The sequence below is a fragment of the Echiichthys vipera genome, assembly GCF_963691815.1.
Source record: "Echiichthys vipera genome assembly, chromosome: 7".
Lineage (NCBI taxonomy): Eukaryota > Metazoa > Chordata > Actinopteri > Perciformes > Trachinidae > Echiichthys > Echiichthys vipera.
Window position 1 is genome coordinate 13967560 of NC_139832.1, and position 19062 is coordinate 13986621.

Consider the following 19062-nt stretch of genomic DNA (forward strand, 5'->3'; position numbering starts at 1 on the left):
TGACGTTAAATAAACACACATTTATATTGATTTAGGTTAAAGGTCACAACCGCCATACGCTATGTGTCTTTTCCTTTCAGTGCAACTTAAGCAATGTAATAAGCTCATAAATTATGAAGCAATATTATATGGCCCACTTGGCAATTAACAGACAGAGGACCTCCTCGAGTGCATCGCGTCTTTCAGGCAGAGAGTATACATCTATATTTATCAATATCTGCGAGATGAATTTTAAAACATAACTCCACTGGCTTACACAAAATTATGTAACATGCATGGATGAATAATTGAAAGACCACAGGCAAGTGGATTGAATGTTAATGTAGCACAAGGATGTATCCCGCCTCCCCCGTCCTGAACCTCCATTCTCATTGGGCCGTTGGCTGACTGCTCAGAGAGAGATCTAGATTCAAAGCTCTCGGGGACTGTGGCTTCTCTTTATAGCAACACTGGAGGAAAACCTACAGTATAGGTTCACTGAGTCGCAACAGAATTGTATGAGTGAAGATCAATGAGCCATTACGAGCCACTTGAACATCCTAATTAAACTCTTTATGATCCACGACCTATGGATGCCAGGGATATATAAACAGCTCAGCATGTGTGGCCCCTGAATCTAAAGCGAGACACAATCTTTGTAATCCATGGTTCCTCTTCTGATTTATCCCATCTCTCTCTCTCTCTCTCTCTCTCTCTCTCTCTCTTTCTCTCTCTCTCTCTCTCTCTCTCTCTCTCTCTCTCTCTCTCTCCCCCCTAACAATGTGTAACCTTGGTTTGAAAGTCTCAATCACTACCACCAACTCTGGAGCAGTTCAAACTGTCACTCAGCTCCTGCCTCACTTCATAAACAAAGGGCCACACAGGACGCTTTCATGCAGCGATTGCACACGCAAGGTCAGTGAAGGAGCGTAATGAATATCACGCACTATAACACGTTCTCATGGCCAGTGGGGATAACAGTGTGTTTGTTTGGCTTGCCTTCAACTATGGCAGTAAGTAACAATGAAGCGTAAAGAGTAAAAAAAAGGCCCTTCTGCTGTATTGTTTTTTTTACTCAAGTATTTCACATACATGTTAATAGTTAACATTATTTGGTTACTTTTAGTGCAACAATAAGAATATTACACTTTCCAGTGGTGGAAGAAGCACTCGGATATCTTGTTTAAATTAAAGTAACAATACAACAATGTAGAAATACTCCATTAGAAGTAAAAGTCCTGCGTTCAATCTTATGTACAAAAGTATTATCAGTAAAATTTACTTAAATGTATCAAATATGTATAATCTATTATATTATTTGACATTATTAAACTGTGAATACTGATGCATCAGTGTACAGCAGCATTTTACTGTTGCTTACCTTTATAGCTGGTCGAGTTCGGGATTGTTGAAGTAGTTTATTTAGTGTTAGGTAGTTTAGTTCAGTGGTTTCCAAAATAGGGGTTGGGCCCCCTCCATGGGGTCACAAAATAAATCTGAGGGGTCATGAGACGATAAAAATACAAACCCAAAAAGAACCACTAAGGAAATTGTATTGATTTCTTTGTTATAATTAATAAAATATAAATTTTTTAATTTGTTTTTGGGCCTTAAACTGTTATTTAAATGAAACCATGTGAAGTATTTAGAGGGGAACGTCTCTTAGATCGCTACTTTCCATCACTGGTTGTTTCAGTAATGTAATGCACCACATATCAGATGTGCCGAGCAGCTTTTTGTTATTCATGTATATTCATATTCAACAGTGGAGAGATTTCCCTTTCATGTTAGCACCGATGATGCCAGTGTTTGAGAGTCACATCGACTATTCACATTAACTTCAGAGGCTTTATGTTTGACTGAAATACTTTGCCCGTCCCATGCTGTTGTTGAATAAACCCATGGGGTAGAACATGACTGACGCAGGTATGGAGATGAGTGATGGGCACATGAAGGGCATGTTTGATGTAAATGCACAGACTCCGATGATATGTCTATACAAGGGGTTTGGAGAGTGGGAGAAGAATGAAAGCGCAGCTCGAAATCCCTGTTTAGAATGAGCAATATGCCAAGAGCATGATTGATTAAATCATGGTCAGACATCTGTGAAGTCAGCACTAACACCACAGGCAATGATATACTCCCAGTAAGCTTACACCTTGCATTTCTAATATACTTTGGACTTGTACCGTTTATTTAAGCCTCTACATTTAGCATCCAATTAAAGCGTAGCTAAATCAGTCATCCTACATTTGAATTTGTAATCTACCGTGAAACAAACAAAACATGGAGTGTCTCAAGTGGAATTACCTCAAAGCTCAGGAGAGGGATACACAGGAGCCTGATAAAGTGAGACCTCTGAAGCTTTCATTATATTCAAATCTTTCTTTTTTTATTCACATTCTACAAGCTGCTAGTCATTCTGTTTGACTGAAAGAAATTAAATGAACCTGAGGTTAATCTAGCAAATACCTCAATGCACTCAATCACCGTTAAATCGGGGTGAGTTCTGCTGGCCATGAGCTGGACCGAGGAGCCTGTGGTTCCTACCTGATGTTTAGTCTATTTGTGGATTTAACAAACCATTCAGGAGGTTTCAGGTGAACACAAAAGCTGGGAAAGCCAGATATATATATATATATATATAATGTGCAAATTACACATAAAATTGTACTCCTCCGTGGCTCTACGGGTTTCACTCTAAACCTTAACAATGGAATTTTGATGTTCGCAAAAGTGACAGTGTTACTGAAAGAATATTTTCATGCTTGCTTGTAACTCCATGGGAGCGCTGTGTGTACTGAGGAAAAGGCCAGAGGATGCTTCGGGGCAAGAGACTAAAATGAGACAAACCAAGAAACAAATATCTCTCACTATAGTTGTTGACGTAGCGTTGCTCTTAAGGCAAATTTTTATGAAAAAGGATAAATGTCCACAGGCCTAAAGGATACATGATTTAATGATAAATGTGCTTATTAGTTCAGGGAAGACAAATGGTGCCATGCTAAACACATAAGAGACAAGTTGCACGGCCCACATACTGCAGCTGTGCAGTCTACATAAGAAAACAGTTATCCTCTGTATCCTAATAGAGCCCTAGTCTTAAATCACATGTCAAATTGATGAAACACTTGTGAATGAGAAATAATTAGTGTGACGAGTAAATCAGAATTTGTTCACCCTCCCCTGCCATTTTGTTTAAAGGTGTGTGTGTCATATTATGTATCTCCAAATTGTCTCCAATTTGTCACAGAATCAAAGTGAGGTTAAAACGACCTAATTGGACTGCAGAGGAAATGGAGTGTGTCACATCTGCCTAGGGCTGGACCAAACGAAGGATTTCACTCTGGCTCTGTGGTGTTACACTCTGGCTCTGTGGTGTTACACGCTGGCGCAAATAATCAAATCCACCATCCATAGCTGAAAAATGAAAGCCCAGTGTGGTGTGAGTTGTTTGTTTCACATGACACAGCTCCTGTAGGCTTACTCATTTTTTAGTCCTAAACAGTTTCACAGAAAAAAAAAAATTGGTCCAATTCCTAAACAGAATGCACAGCTAATTATTTTGGTAGATAGGGAGATGCGAGGGAGAGTAGTGCATCCTAAGAGATGAGTGGAAATATTTTTGTCTTTTAGTGTGTAAGGTGGCTGGCAAGGAAAAGGTTTATTTTTAGCAGCGTGTTTATGTAAGTGACTAACATGTTGTGGAATAATGAGGAGGCTCTCTGGGCCCTCGGTGGAGCTACAGAGACGGGCCTCTCAAAGCAGCAGAGGGTGATTGAAGGAAGCTAATGAGCAGGAGGGAAAAAAATGAACACAGGAATAGAAAGGAAAGCATGAGAGTACAAAGGAAATACGACAATTACCAAATGGGAAGTCTCTGTATGGCAGGAGTGAAAAGACAAACAAATACAGATGAAAAGATGGAGGAGAATGCCATTGTGATGGATAGATAATTATCATGGTCAGAAAAAAAAGACCACTGGCATGAGGAAACAACGTTTTTATTTGATTCGCTGTAGTTTTACCCCTAAAAGCAGAAAAAAGGGCTGGAGTACCAGCGAGCATCTCACTGCTGTGATTTATGAGCTCATTACTGCTTTACAGCTTACATCCAAATTGCTTTATCTCTTTACTCATCTCAGTATTACAGGCATTTTTTTCTACATTTGGTTTCATAGTCGGCTCATTTTTATTTCAGTAACAGCTCTGGTGCTATTTCAGGTGCAGGTCTGTGGCTCAATGCACTTAAGTGCAGTGACTCACCCAAAACACTACAAAACAAAACTACTCTCCACTACCTAGACTCTGAAACCATCTCCTGTTTTTCTCCGATACCATATCCCTTGCGTCCTTTCATTTGCACCCCATCTTTATCTCTCACACATACACACACAAAACAAGCGCTCTCATACGTTATCTGGTACCTCTTCTCAGGAGGGGGCTCCTGATTGGCTTGTTGTGCTGCCTGCGCTGTTTCCTGCAGGTCAGGGATATTGGCAAAGTCATCTTGCTCGGCCACGCCAATGGCCAAAGCCAGGACCACCAGCTTTCCTTCACTGGCTCCCCATAAAAAATACAATAAAGAGATAGAAACAGAGATAGAACGAGAGGCGAGATGCAAAGGATAGGGAAATCGGACATAAAGAAGGTGTGGTGCAGGGGGGAGAGAAGAACAGAGAGGTCATTTCAGGTGACAGCATGGACAGAAAGAAGAGAAGCATCGGGACAATAAGGGACCACATGAGAGTAAACAGAGGAAGCAGTAACAGAGAAAATGTTCATAAAGGGAAATCTGCAACGCCACAAGACACCCTGGCAGTAAGCACCTTGTCCAGGGAAGGATATTAAGAAGAAACCTTAATCTGAAAGGTCAATTTAATAACAACCTACGGATTTTAATGAAGTGGTGCTGACAACAGGTGCCGGCTGTGTTCACTCGGTACAGACAACAAATAATTAAGGGAACTGTTGGTGATTAGTTAATGATTGTTAATGGATGTGATATTCAGCAGCTTGCACACATGTAAAAAGGTATGTACAGGCCTGTACGTGCGCACACACACACACACACACACACACACACACACTCTCACACTGTAATTTATCTGCCTTCTGCTCTCCCTCCAGACTCACCTTTCCCATCGAACATGCCTGTCGTCTTTCTCCAGAGTTAAGATTTAATTAAGCCTCATTAAGAAGATCTGGACTAATTGTTTCTATTTGAGTGACACGGTATCTTGAGGTGCTCGGTGTATGTCACCGTTTTCTGGGTCACTGCTCTCTCACTCTCCGTGTTGCACTCTTCTCATTTCATCTTCCCTGTTATTCTGCACTTGCTCTCCAAACCTCCCCCCATCACCATCCTCTATTCTTAATTCCCTGCCTCCTTCTCTACTTCCTGTCACACACACGCGGTTCTATAGTTTAAGCCTCTGACTGTGTTACAATACCTCCACTAAGACCATACAGTGCTGCCAAGCTGTGGAAAGATATCGCACAAAACTTCACAATTTCATCTTTCTTATATGCCGTCAATAGCTTTTCTTGCAGTTTAATAATCTCCCTGTTATACGTCTATGCCTCTGGTTTTATGTCCGCTTTCAGATTTACTTAAGTACCCCTTCACCGATAACAACCAGTCGTATAGGTGTCCAATTAAAGTGACTTTATCTATATTATCTATTTCAACCTTTTATCCATTACTGTTAGATAATTATATATAATTTGAATATTCGTTCGTTGGGTAGGTATTCAGTTTTTAATTTGGGGATTTGGATGTTATATATATATATATATTGTATTTTCAGAACTGTAGAATAACAGAATCCAGACAGTCTTAACTGTGTTTTGCTGTCATTTATTGTTGCATTTCTCCCCTCTCACTGGGGCTTGGTACACAACAGGAGTGACTCACCAGTCCGCTAACTTGTGTCTCTGACTACTACTATTAGCTGCTATTTCAACGATGTTAGACTTAAAAAAAAAACCTGCATGCAGGCTGAAATTCACCACAGTGTTTTGAGCAGAGGAAGTCCACTAGCTGCTAGGCTCATTTATTCAGTATAAACACTGAAAAACATATTTCAAACATACATATATATGATATATCAAGAGACAACATGCCCTGGGAACATAGAGATGTAATAATATATATAATGCTATGGCGTTTGTATTGATACTATGAGTATAGGTTATTGGTTAATGGTTATTTGATCCCTCTTCTCCCATCAGTTTTTAAGTATGAGCATTGGCACTCAAGAATATTGGTAAAACACTTCCGTTAACGCCCCGACCATTAAGGAAGGAGAGGCGAGAGAGGGAACAGACATTAATGACACTAGGAAAGTTATTGATATTTAGCCAAAAAGCATGAAGACCAGTCACCCAAGAGATCCATTTGGTCAAATGGCTCCAAAGGCGAGATACAGTATCTGTGTCAATCACATCAACACATTCATTGAGCAATGATTCACCCAGATAGGAATCTGGTCAAGATTGAAATTAACTGGTTTGAACAATGGGTCATGTCCATTACTGGACCGCTCTGTCATCAATCATATGAGTTGTTGCTGTTGCAGAGAAACACATCATAAACTGTGACCTCAATCTAACATTTACAATGATGAGTTGACTAGTTTAGTTGAGTATTATGGCCGATATTCTCAATGACCTTGGTGGTGGCAGGTGCTACGTTGCCGATGCTCAGTTGGCCAGTGACAGTGAGATTTAACACAAATAAAAAAGAAGAACGAAGGGTGAAAAGATACTGTTAAATGGATTCAGAGCAAAGGGACATTAAACACATGTACCTTGGCAGTGTCCTTCCTCATCCCTTCATCACCCCCTCCCTCTCTCTCATCTGCCCTCCCTCCTCATCTGGCCTGAAGTAACAATATGTTGTGGAAGTAATGGTGCTGGTGACATAAGATCAATGCTTCAGGGTTAACACAAATCTACACACAGCTGCTTAACCCTTGTTCTTTTACTGATGCACAGTGACACGTGGACTGTGTGCGGTACACATGCTGACTCACATGTCAGTAGGCTAACGGCACAACGAGCAGGCACAGATCGACTATTAGCATAAACGTTGCAGCGGTACAAGAAAAAGTGATGCCGTTTTAGTTGCAAATAGTTATGAAATATGGATTAGGCCTACTGTTGTGTCTCCTAAGCAGGATATTTAAAAGTGATCCCAAAGGATGGTTCAGAAATAACATCCTGTAATTGCGTGGGACGGTGTGAATATAAAATGTGACTCTTTATGACACCATCCCATGAATATTTTGAAGTAGCAGCAACACCAGCTCTGTCCTGTAAAGACAACTGCAGTAGACTGTATGAATGCCATCCAAACAGATGTTTACCAGAACATACACTGTAAACATTGGACAATTTTTCACACAATGGGACAGAAATAGTCCATAATATGTTGCCATTCAAGCAAATTATGCAAATGATAATATATTATTATTCTAAAATTAAGACAAAAGTGGTAACAGATTGCTCAATAAGGAGCTTTGTAATCAACTTAACTAATCACTGATAAAGCACTGTGCTTTCATATGAATATATTAAAAACTATCATTGCTCACGACGTATCGATTCATTTCATACTCATGTTACAGTTGAGATTTTAAAGGATTATGAAACATACCAAGTAACCATATGTTAGAAAATCTAATAAACATAACGTACAATTGTTAATATCAGTGTGTGATCTATGGCATCTTGTTAAAATGAGATGTTGATCCATCTCTTATGCAGCGGCTTAGAGCTAAAAGACAACAGCTTATTTACATTTATAATAACTCTATCCTTATTAACATTTATAATAAATGTTTCAAAGAAGCCAACCTCTGGCCTCCTCATCTGCGCTCAATTTTATCATCCTGCATCAACATGATTAGCTATAGCACGGACTAAATTGCCTTTGTAATTGTATATAGAATTTTTCCCTGCCAGTGTGTCAGTGAAAACAACTAAACTTTGTGCAAGAAAATCCTGCACATCTAGTATAGTCGTGAATCACAAAACCACACATCTACACAATACACATATGTACACACAAGCACATGTTGCGTATTTTGACAGACAGACGTAATATCCTTCCCTGGATATCAGATGCAAACTTTAGGAAAACACCCGAAAGAAGAGGCGTAGAGCACAAAGATAAAAACAGGTTAGTTAGTACTTAAACAAATACATTAGGAACTATTTGATTCTAAGACATTCAGCATTGCACATTAAAGCAAAGAATTACCTTAAACAAGTGCATAAAATAATTCTACATAGCATAGAGTAGCATGTACAGTATGTACTGTAACACACAGATAGAGATTAAGCAGGTGACACTACAAAAGACTCCATAAACATATGAAGAAAGAGTTATAGAGACTCACAGGAAGGACTTGGCGTCCAGGCCACGATTCCGCACCTGGTCCATCATGTAATCCCAACTGCCAGGATCGCCACGTAAGCGCCCTCCTGCTCCACCTCCCCTATTGCGAGAGGCCCCTGCTCCTGATGGACTGCCCCGTGCACCCCTGGGACCGCCTCGTGTACCTGCACCCCCACCCTCACCACTGCTGCCATCTCCCTCTCCTTTCCCAGAAACCCCGCCGCCCCCAGGCTGTCCAGGTGCAGTGTGTAATTGTCCCAAACTCTGGGATGTGGTTGGGGGGTGGCCGAGAAGTGGGCCTGGTGGGTGGATGAGAGGCTGCTGAAGACTCTGCTGGCGCAGCAGCGTCCGAGGCCGGGAGGGGATGTGCTCCAGAGTGGACGCATACGATAACACTGGATCCCCAAAGCTGGGAGGGCAGAGGAGCAGGGAGGAAAGAGAGCGCGAAGAAGGCCATGGCCGGCAGAGGATAGGATGATGAGGAGGGGGGAAGGAGTCAGAGAGCACGGAAGAGGGAGAAGAAGATGAAGGAGAGGAGCCGTGGCAACAGGATGTGAGTTGGTCAGAAGTGGTGAGGTCAGGAGATGCGACGTAAAAGAGAGGGAAAGAATCGTCAGAGATGAGACAAGGTGGCACAGGGCAGTAGGGAGACGCGGAAGTCAGGTTGACATCAGGACAGACACGGGAAAGTTCGCCCAAACAGGAAGTGGATGATTGTGAAGGGGAGGAGGAAGACAAAGGAGGAAGAGTGATATTTGATGACAAAGTGGAGAAGGAGGAAGAGGGAGGTGGGTTGGGAGGTGGAGATAGGAGGAGGAGAAAGAAAGAGAGCAACGTGAGGCAGCAGCAGTAACAGCAGTAGCAGAAATAGCAGTAGAAGGTGCAGCATGAGCGATCGCTGTGTGCCGTGTACTGCTCATAGGGCTGCGTCGGGCAGCAGCGTGCAGACGAGCTCGCTCTGTGTGTCTGCGTCAGACACGTGTGCGCCTTGCGTGTGTGCGTAGTCTGAGCGTGCAGTTTGCGTGAGGGTGTGTTTCGCGCAGGCAGTGGTCGGATGTGCACTGTCCGCAAGGGCTTGACGCGATTCTGTGCCACGTGACTGCGTCGAGGCGTGTGGGTGATGGTTTTGCATGTTCCCAGCCTTCTTGATGAGGGTTTTTTGGTCTGATGAGAGATCCCCATGTCCTCTACTCGTCAGTCAACTTTTTCCATCTCTGATAGCCTCTCTTCCTGTCTCTAAGTCTTTTTCGTCTTTTTAAATACATGCTGCACCTCTAGAGACATTCCAGCAGCCAACCAAGTCCTACATTATGACTCCCTCCCTCTGTCAGCCTCTCATTTTCCACTCCTCCCCTTTATGAATGCTTTTCAATTGGCTCACTGCCTTTCTCACAAATGTTTCATTCGTCGCAGTGACATTATTTTGAAGTCATCCCTTACTTACACATACATCATTCCTTATCTGTTCTCTCGGCTCAACAGTATCCTGTCAAATCTTTTTCATATTTTTTTCTCTTCACAAAACATATCCTCTCACTCTGATCGCTGTGTAAACCAGACTACCAGAATTAGGTCACGAGAAAGCTATACACATCAGTTAGGTGCAGTTTACTCCGCTCTGCATTACTTCACCTAACATAATTGTGCACAAGGCTTTTAGTGTCCATCATAGTTAACTAACCCAAATAACAGGATAAAAACAGTAATGGGAGGTTCTGCAGAAATAAAACAGTTAGTGGGTAAAACAGAGGAAAAGGAAAATAAGAGGAGTGACTTTACACAGTGACAGAAAGATGGAGAGAGTGATGGGAACGATAAGAGCAGAGGGTGACGATGGAGGAGAGACAGAAAATGGGGTGCGAGACACAAACACAAGAGACACAGACACTTATAGCAGCCTGAAAATAGAATCCAATTATAGACAGGGGGCAAAAAGAAAGATGAGAAGAGGAGAGAAGGGAAGGAGGGAATGAGGAGTGAGGTAGTGATGAGCGTAAATGTGTTGTGGAGGAAGAAATCACAGGCACGAGTTGCCAAAGGAAGGTGTAAAAAATCACGAGGAACTGAAAATTAACTGCCTCCATTCCAACATGCTGAATATAGACCCTAACTTATCTCCTACGTCATGGCTGTGGGATACAGGCAGCCAGTGACCAACATGCGCTTCACATTTCCAGCCTGAATCATAATTAAAAAGGCGGGGCGGCGCAGTGTGAGGTATTATTTCAGTGAAATGAGACTATTTCTGTTTTGCATTTTTTTACAAGTACACTTGCAGGCAGTGCACTTCCTCATATAAATAAATCATATTCTCCTGTAGAGTCTCACACAGGGCTTTATTGTGCAGCTGGGCCGACTGTGTCAGCTGAAGGTTTGAGTCAGTGTGACACGGCTCAAACAACTATTGTTGTCTTCTCATGATGACGAGAGTTCACATTTCCCCAGTGCTCACACCTTGATCTATGCCAACACGCTCACCTTGACTCCTGAGCTGCACTTTCCTCCCTGCTGAACTTGACCCGACTCTCCTTGTTTCTGCTCAGAACTGATTCATTCATCTAATAGTCTCACATATCCAGACCTTCTCCACATCGCTGGAGTATGGTCCGGCTACACCTGCTTATACTGGGATAGAGGAAAAAAACGCTGCGGCTTGTTTGTGTTGTTGTCTTTAAACCTGTCACGATCTTCGTTGGCCGAGTTAAGCAGACCGTGCCCTTGCAAAACTCAGCACTGTACATCCGTTGAGCCAGACTAATCTAATCATAGCTGCAGCCAGTGTTGGGTATCAAGTAACATTAGTTTTGCAATTCAAGTAATCAGTTATTTAGTTATATTTTCCAATAATCCATTACTTTTAAACTAGCATTTCCCAGCAAGAATCCCTGAACTACCGCCACCTGCACCTGTCACCGGATGAGAGAAGGTGACATTTTTTGCATCTGAAACAGAGGACAGATGTCTCAGTGGACACAGATATCACGTATCACTCTGCCTCTGCTGTCAGATTGCTTGCAGCCAAAAGGTTGCACAGACCTGTCAGGTACCCTCAAGGATTTCTATTTAGCCTGTTTTCATGTACATGGAAGTACATGAGAGCCGCGGCACACTCTCTGCAGAGCTCCACTGCTCCGACGTGCTGGGAGCCACACACTGTTCATCTAACTGTGATAACAGAGCTGGATTAAAAATATGTTGCACCTGTCTTTCATGTTATTGTTGCCTGCAGAGATACAGATATTGAGCTGCAGGCTGGCCAGGGCCGCCATCAGGGGTTGTTCACCAGGCAGTTGTCCCGGGCCCTCTAACCTTTAAATAATTCAGGGCAAAACAAACAGCAGCCCTGAGACTGGCTTTGCAATGATGTTAGGCCGTGGTGTAATAGAGAGTTTATGCAGGTAAACGGGGTATAGTAACCTCTTTTTCCGGAAGTACAAAATACCCACCTATCAGTCAAAAAGCCATTGGAATATACAGAAGAGTGTGCTCACTTTCTCCTTAGTAAACTACCCATCGACCTAGTAGAACACCCACTTCATCAACTACACCGTTCGCAGTAGAGTCAATACATTTAACGGTAGGTAAGCGCATCCTCTGGACAATATGACTGACACCTAACAAGTTACTCAGTAGGTAACGCTGTAACATAACTAGGCTAGTTACTTTTAAATGTCAGTAATCTTGTAATGTTACCCAACACTGGCTGCTGCTGAAATAATGTATTTAATATTGTAATAATGTGTTGTTTTTTTGCTGCACAGTGACTTTAATGTTTGCTTTTTTTCTACTGGTTCTGAACTCACTCGCTGGGTCTCAATCCTCCGGACTGCATGTGGCCCTGGACGGTCTGCCACCTCCCGGCCTTCACTCCCTCTGTCACCATGCTCTTCATGCTGTCACTGCGATAAGGACCCCCCCCATCATCCCCATGCCCAGTTGCTGCCCCCTTCTGACCCCCTGACAGTGCCCCACTAAGAGAGAGATACAGGTGGCGGGGGTCCCACAGCAGACAGAAGGTATAGAAGAGGGAGAATAACAACAGGCAGAGGAGAAAAAGACCAAAGGGCATGAGAAAGACAGGCAAAAACACATACGCTCACATAAACACAGGAAAATAGATTGAGTAACCACACGGCTAAGGAGGTGAGACAGAGCAGTAGAGTGTGTGAGGGGGCAGGTCTAGTTTTCCATGCCAAGTGAGAGGCAGGAGGATGAAAAAGACTACGTGGAGTCCGGTGGGGAGAAAGAGAGGGATGGGGGAGAGGAAAGCAGGGAGGAAGAGGAGGAGGAGAATTTAAAGGGAGCCTGTGGAGGATGGAAAACCAGCAAGAAGTCACTCCTTTGGGCCTGGAGGACCAATACTACAGCTGCCAGCATTCACTAGTGGCAACAGTGTGTGGACGCTGGTCTCATTCTCTCGTTCATTTAGCTTGAGATGTGCTACTATACAAGGCAATTCAATAGTAGCAAGTTAGAGCAACTGGAGGACGGCTTGTGATGAAGTGCCTCATGAGCAAATAATCAACTCATTTGGGAAGTCAGGCAAAGTGACAGTGGGTTAAATACAAGTGCATTTGCTCCCATGAAACATCAATTACACTCTATTTTTATCTTAATGTGTAATATTTCATCTTATAAAGATCTGCTTGTCATCAGGTCACCACTTAGCAGCCATAACAGTAAACAGGAAGTGGTGAAATACCTGCACCAACACAGTAGAAAAGATCACAAGGGCAATCTAATCATAGAGATATTATTTAGGTGAAGTACAGAAATTAATGAGTGTTCATACTTAAGAGCACTTTCCAACTCACATTCCCCTTCAAAACTGGTTTTAGGTTTAAAATGTCATATCTACTCTGAAAGCAGTGATGATCAAAAATAAAGCACGGTAGTGCCCTCTGGTGACATGAATACATTTCATTAATATGCATGGTGCTCCTGCTCTAGGAGACACAAAATATGAGCCACAGAAGACACTGTTGTCTGGTGTGCAGGCATCGGGGGTTGCTACACTTGCATCATGTCCTTTTGAAGGTCACCTTTCACATTTCATTCTGACCAATTGACCTAACAGTGCATGTGGATAAGTCATCAATCACAACAACAGCATGATGACACTGCTGACGGTCAACACAAGAGACGTGGGCCTCAATTATCGAGCACAAGGTGAATGTCTTAACACAGAATACATTAATGAATGAGGGCCATGAATCACTAGGAGTATTTACAGGAATATATAGCTTTCAGATATCAATCCTGTCTTCTGACTGAACTTCGCTGACAGTAAGTGAATTGTTAAAGAAATACAGCCACATAATATTTGACAGTTTTTCATCTTAAAGCTGTCGGATGGATCAAGTTAAGTATATACTTGATGCATACGTTTGAAAAATGGTTTGTGTGTATGCGCCACAACTTTTTTAAGCTTGCGTCATGACTGTTGCTGGCATCAGATATATAACAAGTTCAATATTGAAAAATTAAAGTATTGAACCTCCAGTTCAATAAATCCTTAAACACTGAGATTGATCGTGCAGGGAAGGTAACCTGTGTGATAAATGAGGCCCATTATCATTACAGAGATCGAAAGCTGCTGATCTCAAGAGAATCTCAAACAGGAAATAATTCCCAGCTGTCTGTTGGCTTTAGCTACATATTATTGGTTGGAGTCAGGAGGTCGTCCCCTGTCTCTCCAAGTTAAGAAAATTCTTATTTCAATTGTATTTACACTGACTCACACAGACATTACTCATAAAACAGCTCATTTATCCATTACTGCAGTGAAAAGTTCTTTTTTTTTACCGCTGGAAAGACAGGACCTGCTGAAAAACAGCCTCACGGACAATGAATGACAACCTTGAGGGTTATTTTTTTTTTTAAATGAACTTTTCAAAACACAAACACTATGGTCGAAAGCTGGTTTCCTGAAATCAGCAGCCATCATCTTCAGGCAGAGTTTTCAGACAGCAATCCATATATCCACCATGTTCATGAGCACACTGCTGCCTCCTTTCTCCAGGCAATTAAACACACAGTCCTCAAAAGCTAGGTCTATTAAAGATGACCAGTTATCAGACAGTTTATCAGACAGATGCTTGGTAGCAGGATGTCTAAGCTTAGAACCTTCTCGGTGAAGAAGGGGGGAAGGTATGACCTTGATACTGCTTTATTGGATTCAAGTGCCTAGTAAATGAAAACATGGCTTTTATTGCATCAAGTAAAAACACTGTTGCCTTATCTCCCAATATGATACAGTAGACACAGTCCAAGTGCTACAATGTTAGTGTGGTAAACACTAGATAGCAGGTTGATGGGGATCAGGGAGAAGCCACAGACGGATGTAAACCACAGGTGAACACTGGCACCACACCGCAACCTGGTTTAACGGTCAACCCTCCACAGCAAAAACAACAACAACAACAACAAGTTCAGTTCACACAAGCAAAAGGACAGGGAGATGCACAGATTACGGAGAAGACGAGTTAAAGTATACACATGTCATTTGGAGAGGAAAGCTACGAGGGTTGTCCGTCTCCATGGTTACAGCCCCATGGGAAAGAGGTGAGGTTAGAGGGCAGGAGTTAGTGGGTCTGGCAGGGCTGTAGGGAGTGGGGGGGCGTCTGAACTGATCTGTGTTCATTAGAAGGTGGCTGGATGTGAGGAGTAGCGGCAGAAATTAGCCTGAGGAGGTTACAGGGCCGTGCCACTTTGACGCTACAGTAATACTAGAGTATGTCGTGGTGATGCTGTAATGTGCGTGCATGACATTTTATACGCTCGCATCTCCCAAGCAGATTATGACTAATCATTAGTAACCATTTGTGCCCTCCGGTGTTCTAACATTGGGTGTTGTTGTTATTATTATTGTTGATGGAAATCGAACTATATAACAATAATAAGTGCAGAAATGTGCAGTTTGTGTATATTGCAACACTGTGACATTTATAGAATGGACCTTTTCAAAACGCCTTGGGCTAAACATATCACCGGTTACTCATGAGAAGTTTTTGTCCTCAGGAAAATAAAAATAAAAAATCGAGATTATGAAACTAGGTGGATCTAATAAGCTGTCAGGCATTGTGACGTCAACAATTAAATTTGAGGCTTGTGGTGGTGACTGCACAACTAGAAAAAGGGGCTGGTGTGAGGAGGGGAGAAGAGAGGGATGCAAGGAAGGGAACAGACTAAAGAAAGGGAAAGGAAGGTAAAGGAAAGAGGGGAAAGAAGGGGGAGAGCAGCACCGCCCCTGCCTCGTTACAGCCCTGCTCAGGGGAAGTCTCTTACCAACCTTGGACCAAGACTCACTTGAGTGTGAGGCGAGGATCTCCATATGGGGCATAGGGAGAAATGTTTAGTACGAACTCCTTGGGCGGATAGGAGCTCCACCTCTGCTGCACTGTGCTGCTGTCATTGTTATTCCAAAAGTCTCTGTCTAGATCACTGTGGCCAAAGAGAGAGACAGGTCAGACCAACACAACTATGGACAGCCTTGGCACCAACCAACCATCTGCAGCAGGCACTCCCTGCTTTGATGCAATGGCTTGGTTTGAGGAGGAGGGTTGGTTTTACAGCTGCACTGAATGGGAGTTTGAAACAAAAACAGGCCCAGATTAATGTCAGTTTTTTCCACCTGAAGTTGACAAAGCACCAATAGTGGTTTGATTTAAAAAAAAATTAAAAAAAAGGGGCAGCCTGGGGGGAAAAAGCATTCACAAAAGCTTTTCATAGCAATGTGCTGTAGCGAAGACACAGAGAGATAGAGAAGGAGAAGCAAAGAGGAAGTCATAATCTGATGAATACATACAGCATGTGGTTACATTCTGTTCATCTAGCACGGCACCACTGATGATACACATTTGAGAAAACATTAAGAAGTCGGGCTCCCATCCTCGGTGCGAGCGGTGAGAACGCATGAACGCATGAGACACAAGGCAGAGAGATAAATCGTAAACAGTCAAAGTAGAGGAGGAAAAGGTGAGCAGAATCACTGATGTCGTACAAGTCACACAGCAGCGCTCAGAGCTGTAGCACAGGGACAGAGCAGGAGAGAAAGGCGATGCACAAAGAGAAGGAGTTTGAAGCTGAAATGACCGACTGAGCACACCAATGCTGCTGGAGCCAGTGAGAAAGAAAATGCAAAACATTAAGAGACCGAAGGGACTCAAGTCAGGATACATTCACATGGCGCATCTTTAGTGCTTAAAACGTCCACACAGAATATAAAGAGTAAACACAAGACATCCAAAAAAATAGCTGAGACAGCAGCAGTCTATAGAAGAGAAGTAGTGGTGAGCAGGTTAATAGAGGCATTTTGTGGAATAAAGTATTCTACTTAGCATTACAGAGCTGACATTTTCTGGTACTGACCTATAGCCTTGTTTCATCGGGAACAGAAAATAGCTTAATCTTAGTTTGAGCCCTGTAAGAAATGTTAAAAATCAAAATCCTACCCAACATACAACACCAACGTTGCACGAAGAGTGTTCAAGCCCCCCTCTGTTTACTAAACCATTTTAGGCAGTGCAGAGGCGTTGCTAAAGCCCTGCACTTAAGGGAGACATATCTTACAACCTGTGAGATAAGTGCAGGAGCAGGCTCGTCCAGCCAAAAGCTTCACAGGTAAGATAATGCAGATTAAATCTATACTGATTAAATCACTAACCTTTCATTTAATGTTTACCCGAACATGCTCCTGCCGAGACTGTGCTCTTCAAGATAAAACAACAGGCCTCATTTTTCTGCCTGGTTTGTGTGCTGTACATCATGGGACTCAAAGCTGAACCAAATGGAGTTCATTATCACCACATTATTCTACCCCAACCAGTTTCCAGGCACTTACTTGATGGCTTTCTTCTCCCCTCGCCCACGTGCCGAGTCTGGAGTGTCTGCTGTTTCCACTCCTGGCTTATTCCTCTTCCCCTTGAGCCAAGCGGAGGGAGGAGATGACAGAGCAAGCAGAGAAACAAAAGGTTAGCTTAGATTTGTTCTCTGAAGCTGTGTTTTTTTGCTATACTAATTTCAAGTGTAAATGCCTCTCCCATTATCTCAGGAACACTGTGCCATCAGTCCTCTACCTGATGGTCTCCTGATTACACTCATCAAAGTCAAATCAAATCTGCTGTGGAGAGCCATTTCTGACTATGATTACCAGTCGCACCACCCCGAAATTTACATGGCAATTGCCTCTTTGAAGTAATCCGCTGTGTACCGTAGAGAAGCCTCTAGAAACTCATGCACCAGCCTGATTTTAAATAGCTAGAGCATGACCTGCCGTAACCATGGAAATAATGGCAATTTAAAGGCTTCGAAAAAGTGAAGTCTGCTGGGCGCATTCTACTGGAAAAGCTCATTACCGTTAAAGGTGTTTCACACATGTCACAATGCAGGTAATCTCTATTGACACTTTGGTACGAGTGGGACAGGAAGGGGATCACTCTAAATCTGCCCCGGCCCGCCAAATAGCACGAATGCCTCTCTGAAAGTGATGCTCTGATACACATCAAGGATAGATGAGGATTCTTCAGCCCAGAAAATGAGTGGGAGAAAAACGTACCGACCTGCCACCGTGGCTTGGCTTGGACATTTGGATCTTAGGTTGAAGTGCAATTTTCTGTTGTTTGCTTGCTAGGTGGGGATTGAGCATGAAGATTGAGACTGACTTTACGCTCCTAATTAGACTTCGTAATAAGCCTTACTAGACCTCACTAGAGTTCTGCTAACCCCTAACCCCAACCGCAATGTGTTTTGTCATGAGAAGCGTCATTTCCAAATAAAATGTATCATTAAATTCAAGAAAACGACAGCCTGATAATCGGACTTATTTGCCATTTTGTTAACTTTTTTTTAATTTAGGTTCAAAGTATTCATGTTCACCTCTTTCCTGTGGTGTTATTTTGTTTCAGTACCCGCCTCTTCACTACCATGCCAAACACAGCTGCGTTTCCATTGTCACTTCCTGTCAATCGTGCTGCAGTTCGGCGATGTCTGAGCCAGTTTTCAGGTGAATGTGGGCCAATTTTTAACCATGGGCCAACCAGGGCTACCATGGCCTGAGGCGGAGTCGAAAGTTTCTCTGGGCGGGAGACGTGTGTAGCAGCTCATTTCTCATTATCGCTGAAAAACCCGGAAAACCTTCGGGCTCTTCTCGCTATCTCGGATTAATGGGCCGTTGAAGAGACCGCCCGGGACGCTATGGACGGGTCGCTGGAGGCAGATTCAGTCTGTGAGTTGTTTGCTGCTAGCGAAAAGTGATTCACCTGAACACATCTCAACATTAGCCAACGTGTGTTATGGATTGCTGAATAGTGCTAATTGTAATTCCACTATTTTAAGTTACTGGAGACTCTTGTCTTTTGTTAGCTGATGTGTGGCATGAATGTACGATGTTTGCACTATGGGCGTGATTTAGGGAAATAGCGCGGGGCTATTGAAGAAAGAGTAAGATGCACTTCAACCACTTCAGAAGAACGTCAAAACGGAGCAAACTGGTTTGAGGAGAGACTTAGAAGATAAAATCAAAAGGATAATGGAGCACACGCATGGCAGGCAGAAAACTTGTCTGACTAATGTTTCAGCATCAAGTGCATCTTCATTAGTCATCCATCGCTCACTGGCTTCGTGTAGCTGCTCGCATCCGTTTCAAGACACTAGCACTTGCGCATCATGCTACTAACCGA

General features: G+C 42.9%; 1 protein-coding gene across 1 annotated transcript in view; it reads right to left on the reverse strand.

The window, feature by feature from the left end:
- The window catches only part of syt7a (synaptotagmin VIIa), an 83090-nt gene that overhangs the window by 13495 nt on the left and 50533 nt on the right, over window positions 1-19062 (reverse strand). Inside the window, exons 3-6 of the mRNA XM_083916683.1 lie at window positions 17226-17305; window positions 15692-15826; window positions 12187-12354; window positions 4395-4538 (exon numbers count right to left, since the gene is read on the reverse strand). Coding sequence (XP_083772809.1) covers window positions 4395-4538; window positions 12187-12354; window positions 15692-15826; window positions 17226-17305 — 527 coding nt within the window. The remainder of the gene's footprint in view (window positions 1-4394; window positions 4539-12186; window positions 12355-15691; window positions 15827-17225; window positions 17306-19062) is intronic.